General features: G+C 39.4%; 1 protein-coding gene across 4 annotated transcripts in view; it reads right to left on the reverse strand.

Annotated features, from left to right (window-relative positions):
• Positions 1–12,787, reverse strand: part of dicer1 (dicer 1, ribonuclease type III) — a 140,976-nt gene that overhangs the window by 77,853 nt on the left and 50,336 nt on the right. For all 4 annotated transcript variants that reach the window (XM_073039417.1, XM_073039421.1, XM_073039419.1 and 1 more), the window contains exons 5-8: positions 9,795–9,957; positions 9,031–9,161; positions 8,680–8,814; positions 488–648 (exon numbers count right to left, since the gene is read on the reverse strand). In XM_073039417.1, the coding sequence (XP_072895518.1) occupies positions 488–648; positions 8,680–8,814; positions 9,031–9,161; positions 9,795–9,957 (590 nt within the window). The remainder of the gene's footprint in view (positions 1–487; positions 649–8,679; positions 8,815–9,030; positions 9,162–9,794; positions 9,958–12,787) is intronic.

The raw sequence follows: 12,787 nt of genomic DNA on the forward strand, positions 1-12,787 counted from the left end.
ACTGCTTAGGACAAAACAAATTTGTGTCCAGATCACTGAACCGTGTTCATAAGCGGGTTGAAGTTTAGGATAAAAGTTTAGGTCAGGACTAATCTTACCTCTCAAAAACAAATAATTCAGCTATCAGAACATGAAGGGCAACAAGACAGCATTGTAGATACACCTGGATTTGATCCTGACCTCCCGTGCTGTCTGAGTGAAGTTTTGCACATTCCTTTAGGACTATGCAGATTTTTTTTCTGGGTGCTCTTGTTCCCTCCACATCCCACACTCCTCCAAATTGGTCGTCAATTGGTTACCAAGTTATCCCTAGGGTTGGTGCATTGCAGAAGATTCTGGAGGAAGTTGCTGTGCATCTGAGAGGTGGTTTACCATTAATAAGTCAAGGGATCAGATTGATGTAATTGTTCTGAAAGCGAGCCTTCGATGTTATTATAAACATTCAATGGTATGAAAAAGATGAAAATATTAAGAGTTTACAACTTACTTGTCCAACACCACCAGGTCAGTGGCAGTTTCTGCACTGCTCCTGAGAATCTTTTCCAGCTTCAGGATCTTCTCCTCCAACTCAGAAGGATCACATTTCCCATTTAAAATGGAGGCAGTTAGTCCCAAGATACGAGGGCACGAGAGACTTTCTTCACACATCTAAAGATAAAATTAGAATGATCCTCTCAGAAAGAAAAATACCAGACTAAGTATTTGTTTAATTATCAAATGCAGAAGACAATCACCAGCTGTGAAGTTAAAAGTAATTGTGGGGAAAAACAATATGCTTGTGCCCTTATTCAAACAGATACTATTATGTGCCAAGAGACAGATACAGGACTTGATTGATGCATTATCTGGCCAGCGTACCAGGCAAAGAAAGATAACTGGTTCAAGATACTGGAAGGAAAGGGAGAATGTACCCTCAGAAAGGAACCCTATGCATATTAAAATTTCTCAGGTATGCAGCCTGCACCAATGTTTTCCTTTAGTTATTTTCAGAAGATCATATGCTTTCCTATTCCAACAGCAAACTTCAATTTCTGTTGAACACATTCTTTCAGAATTGTATTTTACAAAATGGAGTACAATAATAATAATCTGATCATTCCAGCTCCCCAACTTTTCCTGTGCACTGGGTCAGGTTCAAGGTAGTTACTTATTATCCCACAATTCCAATTATATTCAAACTGCTCAATATGACAATATTCCTATTCTGTAAATGAACTAAGGAAGCTATAGCAATTATAAGCTTAACATTCCTACAGTAAGTCATATGAATCCCAAAATTAGATTACAAATGAGGTTTAAATAAAAGTACTTTAACAATGCAACAGTTTTATGGTAGGGTATTTTTGGAGCTACTTAATTTTTGATGCCAGCTGTGACTCAATGGGTAGCACCATCATTAAGTCTATGAGCTCTGGCTTCATGTTTTATCTCAATAACTTCAGCACAAAAAACTTAGGCTGATGTTTTGCACAGTACTAAGACAATGCTAAAGTGTCAGAAGTACTTGCATTCACTGAAATTTTAAAAATCAAGAGGGCTTGATTGAAATGTGCAATATCTTGAGAGGCTTGACGGGGTGGATGTGGAGAGGACTTTTCCTCTTGAATCTAGAATTAGAGGGTTACTGTTTAAAAATAAGTCACCCAGGTTCTGAAATTCTGGATCTTTGGAATACTTGCCCTCAAAGCACAGTGGGAGTCTGAATACATGTAAAACAGGGATAGAACAATTCACGAACCTATTAAATGGTATTAAGCTCAAGTGCTTAAGTGGTCTACTCCCAATTCATATGCTTGTATGTACTTGTAGGTAGGGCATTAAACCTCACAAAAAGATAGCCTTGCCTGCCCTTATAGGTGGCCACAAAAGCTCCTATGGCACTATTTCAAAGAGCACAGGAATTTTCCTTCATACTCTAATATTTATTACACTATAAATGTAACTGTGGCATGGTAGTATAGTGATTAGTGTAATGCTATTAAAGCACTAGCTGTAGGACCAAGGATTCAATTCCCACCGCTGTCTGCAAGGTTCTTCCCGTGACCGCACAGGTTTCCACCCACATTTCAAAGAGTACACTTAGGCTTAGTGAATTGTGGGCATGCTATGTTGGCATTGGAAGCATGGTGACACTTGCAGGCTGTCCAGCACATTCCTTGCTGATTTGATTTGACACAAACAAAACATTTCACTCTATGTAACTTTATCTTTAACAACTTTGCTCCCCTTTGGGAATGCTGTGTAAATAAGTACTAGATTGCAAAACTGCTTCATCGTCTATAAAGCTCTTTGGGATATTTAGGATGAAACCATGAAAGGTTTAAAACCATTAAATCTTTCTACTTTTGAAACCAGGTAGGTTAATATTGCAAAGACAAGTAATATAACCCAATCACACTGATGCCAATTTTTACAAAGTAATAAATAGTTAACACAACATGTTCTGTATGTCAAAACTGCAACATTAGCAATTTTGCAGATGACAGCAGTTAAGAGTTGCAAACCGCTTTAAGCATATGCCCCCAAATTGGTGATAACCTTCCCAAAAATTATCTTGTGTGCCATGATAATTTTGAGAAGAAATTATCATTGATTAATGAATTAGCAACAATAATTATGGACTTAAAATTAAAAGGAAGAGCCCTGTTATTTATTTACACATATTCATTGTTTTGCTATCAATAAAAGTACTAGAGACATTGAAAAAAGTGAAGTACTTTAGGAAATGTGTTGTAAAATTAATAGTGGATTCTGGATAATTGGGCCATTGGTTAATCGGGGCAGCCATTTATTTGGGACATAATGCAGCTAAATAAGGACAGGAAATTATTGCCAGTTTTTAAAATAGCGTCAGCTGCATATGTTTGTGTTCAAAATACAGCAATTTTTGAAACCAGTAGTTGACGAGAAATATGCAGGAAGAAAATTTGAAACAGTTTTGCTCACTAGTTTCACTACTTGAACAATATAGGAATTATGAAGTATTTGGAAGTATCTCCAACCTTCTTGAATGTTACAATGAAAAAGAAGATTTAGATGATGCAATCACGTAAAGCATTGTATGAAGGCAGTTCATAATCTGTAATGCACTTGTGCTGATTTTGTTCATTTAGATAGATAGATACTTTATTCATCCCCATGGGGAAATTCAACTTTTTTCCAATGTCCCATACACTTGTTGTAGCAAAACTAATTACATACAATACTTAACTCAGTAAAAAATATGATATGCATCTAAATCACTATCTCAAAAAGCATTAATAATAGCTTTTAAAAAGTTCTTAAGTCCTGGCGGTAGAATTGTAAAGCCTAATGGCATTGGGGAGTATTGACCTCTTCATCCTGTCTGAGGAGCATTGCATCGATAGTAACCTGTCGCTGAAACTGCTTCTCTGTCTCTGGATGGTGCTATGTAGAGGATGTTCAGAGTTTTCCATAACTGACCGTAGCCTACTCAGCGCCCTTCGCTCAGCTACCGATGTTAAACTCTCCAGTACTTTGCCCACGACAGAGCCCGGCTTCCTTACCAGCTTAAGACGTGAGGCGTCCCTCTTCTTAATGCTTCCTCCCCAACATGCCACTACAAAGAAGAGGGCGCTCTCCACAACTGACCTATAGAACATCTTCAGCATCTCACTACAGACATTGAATGACGCCAACCTTCTAAGGAAGTACAGTCGACTCTGTGCCTTCCTGCACAAGGCATCTGTGTTGGCAGTCCAGTCTAGCTTCTCGTCTAACTGTACTCCCAGATACTTGTAGGTCTTAACCTGCTCCACACATTCTCCATTAATGATCACTGGCTCCATATGAGGCCTAGATCTCCTAAAGTCCACCACCATCTCCTTGGTCTTGGTGATATTGAGACGCAGGTAGTTTGAGTTGCACCATATCACAAAGTCCTGTATCAGTTTCCTATACTCCTCCTCCTGTCCATTCCTGACACACCCCACTATGGCCGTGTCATCAGCGAACTTCTGCACATGGCAGGACTCCGAGTTATATTGGAAGTCTGATGTGTACAAGGTGAACAGGACCGGAGAGAGTACAGTTCCCTGCGGCGCTCCTGTGCTGCTGACCACCGTGTCAGACCTACAGTCTCCCAACCGCACATACTGAGGTCTATCTGTCAAGTAGTCCACTATCCAATCCACCATGTCAATTTAGTCAATATAACCAAAGGGTGGTAATAGGGACAAGCTCCCACTACCTATTAAATGTTCCCAAAGGCATGTGCCTCAAATAGCCTTTGACAACCAAGTCCAGTTCCTGGCCTTCATGCCTGGCTTAGCAACTAAGTCCGGCAGAGCCTTTTCTGTTGACAAAAGGGCAAAGGTGGGTTTTTGGCACTTTAAAACCAGTCGCTTCAGGCAGATGGGGCTCATCAGCCATGGTTGGCAGCTCACCTCGGAGAAGGAAAACACTGATTTCAACCACTCCCTGCTTTGCGGCTATACCCACTCATGGGGAAGGCTTCGGGAGTAAACCCTGAGGGAAAAATCTGGAGCTGGAGTCCCTAAGGCAGTCCAACATTGAGTTCAATGCTGACTGGTAATTCCTACGATGCTGCTGGTACCAAACTGCATCGGTCTCTGCTTTTTAGTTTCATCAGATGCGTAGAGAGGGGGAGCTTGCTACATGGGCAACAGCTCTCTCTCCATATCGTACTGCCCAGGCTTGTGTATCGAGACAGCTAAGACCACAATATTCATGGTCAACTCTGATCAACAGAGGCCCTCACCTCACTGTCAGTCAAAAGAACACAGAATTCCTCCATCGATAGCTATTAGGAAATGTGCTACATATGTATTGGTAGTATTATAATTTAATCTGTATATAATTTAAACATATCAAATTGTTACTCATTTAAACAGTAGTTTGTCTTTTTTTAATATATACTTTTAAACTATTTCCATGAACCTTCGGCTTACAGGGCAGCTGCTTAATTGGGCCAAAATACACCGGTCCCGATGTCCCAATTAACTGGAATCACTGTATTAAATCTTTTAAAAAGTCAAATGAAAAATAACACTTCTAAATAGTGTTATTCTAACTATTTACTATCCAAATACTGATGTGTACAAGGCTGTGAGGATTTCAAAGTGTATTATTGAATGTTATGCGTTCTTATAACCATCTAGCTGGTGCCAAACCATGTAAGATGTTTCCTGTAAAAACATCTCACTGCTCTTGGGATGTAAAGATAATATCACTCCCTTGGTAGTAAAGTTAATCATTATATCTATTTATTATGGGTGGGGGTTTAAATTGAAAGGCAGCACTGCATGCCACATACCAACATGTGTGCCATAGGTTTACCACACCTTATAGCTGTTGTCATTTCAAGATTTTTAAAAAATAAAATGAATACTGAATAAATTTTGGCATAATATACCATGTCATTAAAATTTTAGCATGCCGTCTGCTAGCAGCAAACTGATCAAAAATTTCCTAGTCAAAGATTACTGTTAAGTATATCTGAGTTAAAATGTCATTTTTAAATATTTAAATCATTTATGCTTTATCAGAGGAAACACAAGTCTCAGCAATTCTTGCCAGATGCAATAAAAATTTCAATAATTATTTCCATAGTCTCTCCACCCACAGGATTAGACAAATCAATCAAGTTGACAAGTTCAATAACACAAATGAACTCCATGTTTAACAAAGAGCAATAATGGCAAATGAAGCCCAGTCGTGAAGCTTGAAGTCTGAAAGCTTGCTTGCATCGTGCCAAAAGAAGGCAAGCATAGAGAAAGTAAAAGAGAAACAGCTGCTACACTTCCTTTTGAACATAGGCAGCAACATGCAGATTCACGGGGCGAGCCCAGTCAGATTGAGAATGATACAGGTCTACACTGGTGCCATGCAAGATGATACCCCTGCAACACATACCCCTGACTCAAATTCATTTAGTCAAATTGATTGCATGGCCATCAGACAGCCCAAACTGAGTGATTGGCAATGCTTTGTTTCTATCAGAATGTAGATTATCCCATCTACACTGCAAGGTCATGCACATCATTTAAGTATAAACAGTATTCATACATCACAAATAGAGAACCTAAGAAAAGCAACAACAATACAGCCCTTTAAAGTATTTGCTGAAATTTATGTAAAGTCCAAAAGGCAGGACTTGTCACGAAAGACTAAGGAATAAAGTGCATAATAATGTTTCTCGTCAAATAATTGCTGGAAGATTGAAGGAATCAACAGGTAAACCTATATGTGCTTAGACAAGCAATGAGGATGGTCCTAACAAAGACTGATCAGACTACAGATAAGCAAATAACATATTTAAATTACCACACATTACTCGGATAATTGTAGAAGAATGCAAGGGAAGGTGTTTTTTAAAAAATTGTGATCAGTAGGCTTTCAGCCCAAAAAAAAGGCACTGCTGGATCTGGCTCTGTGGAATGAGATAATTAAATGAAGAGGAGAAAGAAATGCTGGCAGAATTGGCAGACAAATGTCAAAAGAACTTCAATAGTGTGAACTGATACACTATTTCAGAAAGAATTAGGATAGACTAAACAAGGGTAGAAGGGTGTACAGGTTTCCCTGCTATCTGAAGGTACAGCGTTCCTATGAAACCGTTTGTAAGCCAAAATGTCGGAAAGCGAAGAAGAAATTACTATTAATTTATATGGGAAAAATTTTTGTGCGTTCCCAGACCCAAAAAAAACCTACCAAATCAAACCAAATGACCCATAAAACCTAAAATAACACTAACATAGTAAAAGCAGGAATGATATGATAAATATACACCCTATATAAAGTAGAAATATTGTATGTATGGTGTAGTTTCACTTATCAAAATCGGGAAGACAGTGAGCCAAAATCGATTTGGAGAGAAAAAAAAAAAATCGGTGCGTATACGCATGTGCACACAACTGCCCGCACAAGGCTTCACGGTCATGGTAGTCTTTCTCGGGGTAAACACACGTTTAAAGCGGGTGTCTTTTTTTTTGTAAAAGCGAAAATCCTCTTTGGTTAGCGAAAACAGGTACTAATGTAGGTCTTTCGTGACAGCGAGCTGTCGTGAAGCGAACATTTGAAAAACAGGGGCCACCTGTAGCTAAATGTGCACATGGGTCCTCAAGTTGAGATTTCAAACGATATAATTGATTAGTACCCCTACAGGTGATGGAGTGCAATAAGTAAAGGCTTAGCTAGTCTTGGCCTGCTCCTGTTCTTTTCTTTTGTTGTTAATTTAACGGAAAGATAAAAGCAAATTTCATAATTCCCCTTTGTTTAGGTTCTGGCATTTGGGTAGCCTCTTGATTCAATTGCTGGTGGAATTCTGGGCTCAAGATATCAGACTTCAAGCAATTCTATCACTATGGCTAATACACAACACAGAAAATCTAACTGTATTTCAGTACACAAATAGATAGATACTTTATTCATCCCCATGGGGAAATTCAACTTTTTTTCCAATGTCCCATACACTTAAATCAAAAGTGGAATTTCAAAAGCTTAGAACACTATGAGGACACTAACAATATAAATATTGCAGTATCAGTCACCTTTATGTAGGAGGTACATAAAAATATGTATACAGTGCAAATACTATTGAGTCTCAGCTAGGGAAAATCTCTCAAACCCCCATCAACTGGGCTCAGGCCTACCTTCTAGTGCTGACTCAGTGCAGACTGGCACACTTTCTCCAATCAGCATCAGGGGTTTCATAAGAAACAGATTTGTACATGCCCTCCACATCCATGCTGACCTTTCTTGTTCATCAAGACTTACCCCATTTACCTGCATTACAGCCTTGATGTCCCGTACCTTGTCATTTGAAACACTAGCCTAAATGTTACCTAAACAGTGATTGTATCCAATTCTATCACCTCCTCTAACAGTGAGTTCCACATATCAGCTAATCTGTGCAAAAAAACCTTGTGGTTCAAACCCTCTTTATTGAATCCTCCTTTTCACCTTAAACCAGCCTTAAGCCAATGCCCTATTTTAAAAAAAATACCCTTATCATTAGGAAAAAATTCCACCGACTCGATATATGCATCCCTCTCCCCACTTTGCTCCAGTCTATCCAATCTCTCCTCACAGCTAAAGTACTTCAATCCAGGCAACATTCTGGTGAATCTGTCAAGTGCCACCACAGCCTTGGTAGAATCAGACAACCAGAACTACAAGTAGTCTCAGTGTTCTGCAAACTTTCTCCAAGAAATGCTGGTTGTTAGGTCACAGTGAAGGGTGGATGATGGGAGAATCAGGGGTGGAGGGGTGGTTCTATGAACAGAAATACAATTGAAAATCAGTTACAAAAACATGATAGATTGATGGGCTGACTTCAACAAATGCGTTCTATGTCATAATCAAATAATAAATATGAAAAACCTTCATATAAACTTTCCATTTTAACATCTTAGTAACTAGTTAAAAAGAAAACAATGCAAAACTACTACACACAAATCACAAGGTATCACACAAAAATCAGTTGCAATTACAGCTCCAAATTGCATTCAAATTCCTGACAAAATACAATTTAACCTTTAAATTTGATGTTCTAAAATCCTATATGGTATTCTTAATTGAATTACATGTACCCTTGTCTAGGAATCCACCACCAAATCCCAAGACTCCTGCACCTCACATCCACTTTCAATTCCTGGTGTTGAACATTGGGATATCTAAATGAGCATGATATCATACCTTCATAATTTCCTGATAGGGATGGTCTTTAATTGCAAGGTGACATTCATCGAACACCAGTAAGTTGATATTCGAGAGGAAAATGTAGCCTCGCTTCAATATGTACAAGAAGATGTGGCAAGTCATAACTAGCACCTGTCAAAACAGAACAAGGTTTGGGAATGTCAATCACAGTGCATTTTATACAAAAAATACCAAGTCTGGTCAAGTTTCTCACAATGCAAGACAAAATACACACATACAGAGCAAGATAGCAATTAACTGTATCCTTACTTTACTTTTAATAATGGGCAATAGACATTGGCCCTTCCAGTAACACTCCAATCCTGACATGAATAAGTATTTGATTACCTGCTGTCCGCTGAAGTGTTTATTCCATTCTTCCTTTGCCCATGACTCAACACTTTCCATAATAGAATATTCCCCCACCTTCAGATCTGAATGGGTCTTGACAGCTGCAGCGAGCTGAGCCACTGAGGATGCTAGAGGATGTAATGCTCTTAGTTACTCAGTGCAATCTTTCCAGAAACAAGTTACCGGTATATCATCTCCATTTTAATTTCCTCACATACAGCAATATTAGTTATGTATGCTGGCGATCAGATTTATGGTAACTTTAACTTACAGATTATTTCAGTGGGCTTTCATATTAACCAAAGCCACTATCCAGGAAGGTCTTTGGTTTGACTGCAACCTGCAAGTCAGAAGTTGTGATTTACAAATGACTGCAGCATTCCAACATACCCATTTTCTCTGCTTATGGTCAGTGAGATACCCATGCCCGATCATTATCCTTCGCTTTACATAATCATGTATCCCAAATGCTCCAGAGCTGATGTCAGTCAAGAATCAACCTCAAAGATACCTTCGGAAGCACAACTAGGCCAGACAGAGCAACGAAGATAGATTTACTTCTCTACAGCACATTAGGTAGGTTTCAGCTGTGGTAAGCATTACTAAAGCTTTTATTTAAAAAATATTAAACCAACATGCTCTAACCACTTTCTTTGGTTAACCATTTGAAAACAAAATGGTTATTTTATCCACATAGAACTAAAAACAGACCATATAATGTGAAAGTTTACTGTTCAGGAAGTTAGAGTAGCTGTACTTACATGAACTAACTAAAAACACAGTCCGTGAGCCATTCTTGTTGAACTGTCCCCTGATCTGATGAGATAACTCCTTTGTGAGTAGCACTGCAATAAAAGTCTTCCCTGAGCCAGTATTTAAACAAACGATAGTATTGTGTTCCAAAGCTGCTTCTAGAAGTTCAACCTGTAAAAGATAGTAAATTTTGCAGCAAATTATAATAATGAAATACTGTTAAACTTCTCTCCATTCTCTGCAGCAACTCCTCGGCTGATTTCCCATTCTATATTTAAGAGTCATACTATCAAAGCCAGAATCCTTTCAAGCACGTGGGCATGAACTTGAAGCTCTCATACCATCTCAAATGCTCCTTCACAAGTTTGAGCCAGGGAATGTCAAGTTACCAAGGGGTGCTACATTTATTTAAGAGTGCTTTGAGCATATCAATAAATCTGTACCCCTGTCCACCTGATAATCCCTTTCTGTAGCAGAACCTGAAAAAAAGTTAATTCAGGAGTCTATTGTTGTGCTACAAGTGCTCACTGAAGCTAACTGACTGAATGTGGCTTCAAGGTAGGGAACCTTGGCCTGGGGAAGAATACAAGACAGATTCAACCTTATTTCTGGTAAATTTGAAGGATATTTGATTGCTGGAATATCTTTCAAAGGTCACAAGGCGTCAGCTATAGGTAGCTCATATCTGAGAAGCATTCAGGAGGACATCATTTGCTGCCTGAAGATTAAATGTTTAGTGGTAGGGTTGAGATTCTGCCTTCAATTATCCTCTCCCACCACCCCCCCCCCCCCACCAAAATCTACCAAACACTGTGTGAGCCACTGAAGATTGTAAATTTAATCACTGATGTTTACCTTCATTGAGGGAACTCCCAAAATATGGGAAGTAGCACATTTTTCCTATAGTCTTACCCTGGACATGTATTTTAACTAAATTGTCAGGAACTTTGGAACACCCTCCTCAAATGTCTGCTTGCTTAATTTCATTAAGCTTTGCTTCATTATGATCGTCCAACTAATGATTTTAAATCAATGATCCCACAATCAAGACAGTTCATGGCACCACAGATGGCTCTGATGCATAGCAGGTGAGGGAAAAGTCTAGGCAAGTGGTAGAAGTTGGGTAGTTGATGAGGAACAGACCAAGAATGAGAAAGGTATAAAGAATCATACAGAGGAGGCCCAAGGAGAACAATTAAAGGTTGTAGAACATATTGATACTAATGAAATTGTGCAGCAATTAATCAACATGAGGTACTGTGTAAAAAGAACAACCTTTTTAATCAGGTCGCAATCATGATTTAAAAGGCAGCTTTGCAGCAGTTTCTCCAAGTTGTGCTGTGACTAATCAACGAGTGATTCCTTAGAAAGGGTGAATAAAAATAGTGCAAATGCAAGTGAAGTGGTCATTCTTTTGAATGTGCCAGTCTTTAGCTCATCAGGTTTGGGCAAGGTAAAGTATTGGGTTTCTCTGTTTTTGTTCTTATTTGTTCTTTCCTTGTCTGTTAAGGTAGAGTAATGTAGTGAGAATGGCTCCTTGGGCAGTGCTTTATAGTGTAAGTGGGATGTGGGAAGCTTGGGAAACCTCCAATTTTCCAGATTAACACATCTGCATCAGGTACACCGAGCTGCAGCTCAACCTTGACTCGTACAGGAGAATGAGGTGGTGACAGACAGGAGATACAGGGAGGTAATCACCCCTAGGTTGCAGTAGACACACAACTGGGTGACTGTTGGAGAAGGACAGGAAATGCAGAGCCAATGAAGAGTACACCTGTGGCTGTTCCCCTCAGTAAGTACACAACTTTAGGTACTGTTGAGGGGGGATGAACTAGTGGGGGACAGGCCATGGTGAATGGGTCTCTGACAGAGTCTGGTGCCGTGGTTGAGAAGAGAAGTGAAGAGGACTGCAGTATTGATAGGAGATTACATAGTCAGAGGAACAGAGATAAGATTCTGTGGGTTGATAGATAGATAGACAAGGTGAGGTGTTCCTAAAGAGGGATTTTAGGGAGCTAGGTAGAAAGTTGAAAAAACAGGCCCTCAGGGTAGTAATCTCTGGATTGCTTCCTATGCCATGTACCACTGAGGGTAAGAGTAGGATGATTTAGCATAGGATGAGGAACTGTTGCAGGGGACAGGGGTTCAATTTCTGGATCACTGGAATTTCTTATAGGCAAAGTACGACCTGTGCAAAAGGGATGGATCCAATATCCTTACGGGCAAGTTTGCTAGAGTTATTCAGGACAGAATTTCTAAAAGTTACTACAGAATTTCTAAGAGATGGCTTTTTAGAGCAGCTTATGGTTGAGCCCACTAAGAGATCAGCTATTCTAGATTGTGTGTCATGCAATGAACCAGAATTGATTAGAGAGCTTAAGGTAAAAGAACCCTTAGGGAAAGTGATCTTATATGATTAAATTCACCCTGAAATTTGAGAAGCTAATGTCAGATGTATCAGTATTACAGTGGAGTAAAGGGAATTAAAGAGGCCTGAGAGAGGAGTTGGGCAAAACTAATTGGAAGAGAGCACTGGCAGGGATGACAGCAGAACAGCAATGGCTAGAATTTCTGGAAGCAATTTGGAAGGATCAGGATATATATATATTCCAAAGTGGGAGAATTATTCTAAAGGAAAGATGACACAGCCATAGCTATCAAGAGAAGTCAAGGTCAATATAAAAGCCAAAGAGACGGCATATAATAGAGTAGAAATTATAGACAATAGACAATAGGTGCAGGAGTAGGCCCTTCGGCCCTTCTAGCCAGCACCGCCATTCACTGTGATCATGACTGATCATACACAATCAGTACCCCGTTCCTGCCCTCTCCCCATATCCCTTGACCCCGCTATCTATAAGAGCTCTATCTAACTCTCTCTTGAATGCATCCAGAGACTTGGCCTCCACTGCCTTCTGGGGCAGAGCATTCCACATATCCACCACTCACTGGGTGAAAAAGTTTTTCCGCATCTCTGTTCTAAATGGCCTACCCCTTATTC

This window comes from Hemitrygon akajei, chromosome 3, assembly GCF_048418815.1.
Source record: "Hemitrygon akajei chromosome 3, sHemAka1.3, whole genome shotgun sequence".
NCBI lineage: Eukaryota > Metazoa > Chordata > Chondrichthyes > Myliobatiformes > Dasyatidae > Hemitrygon > Hemitrygon akajei.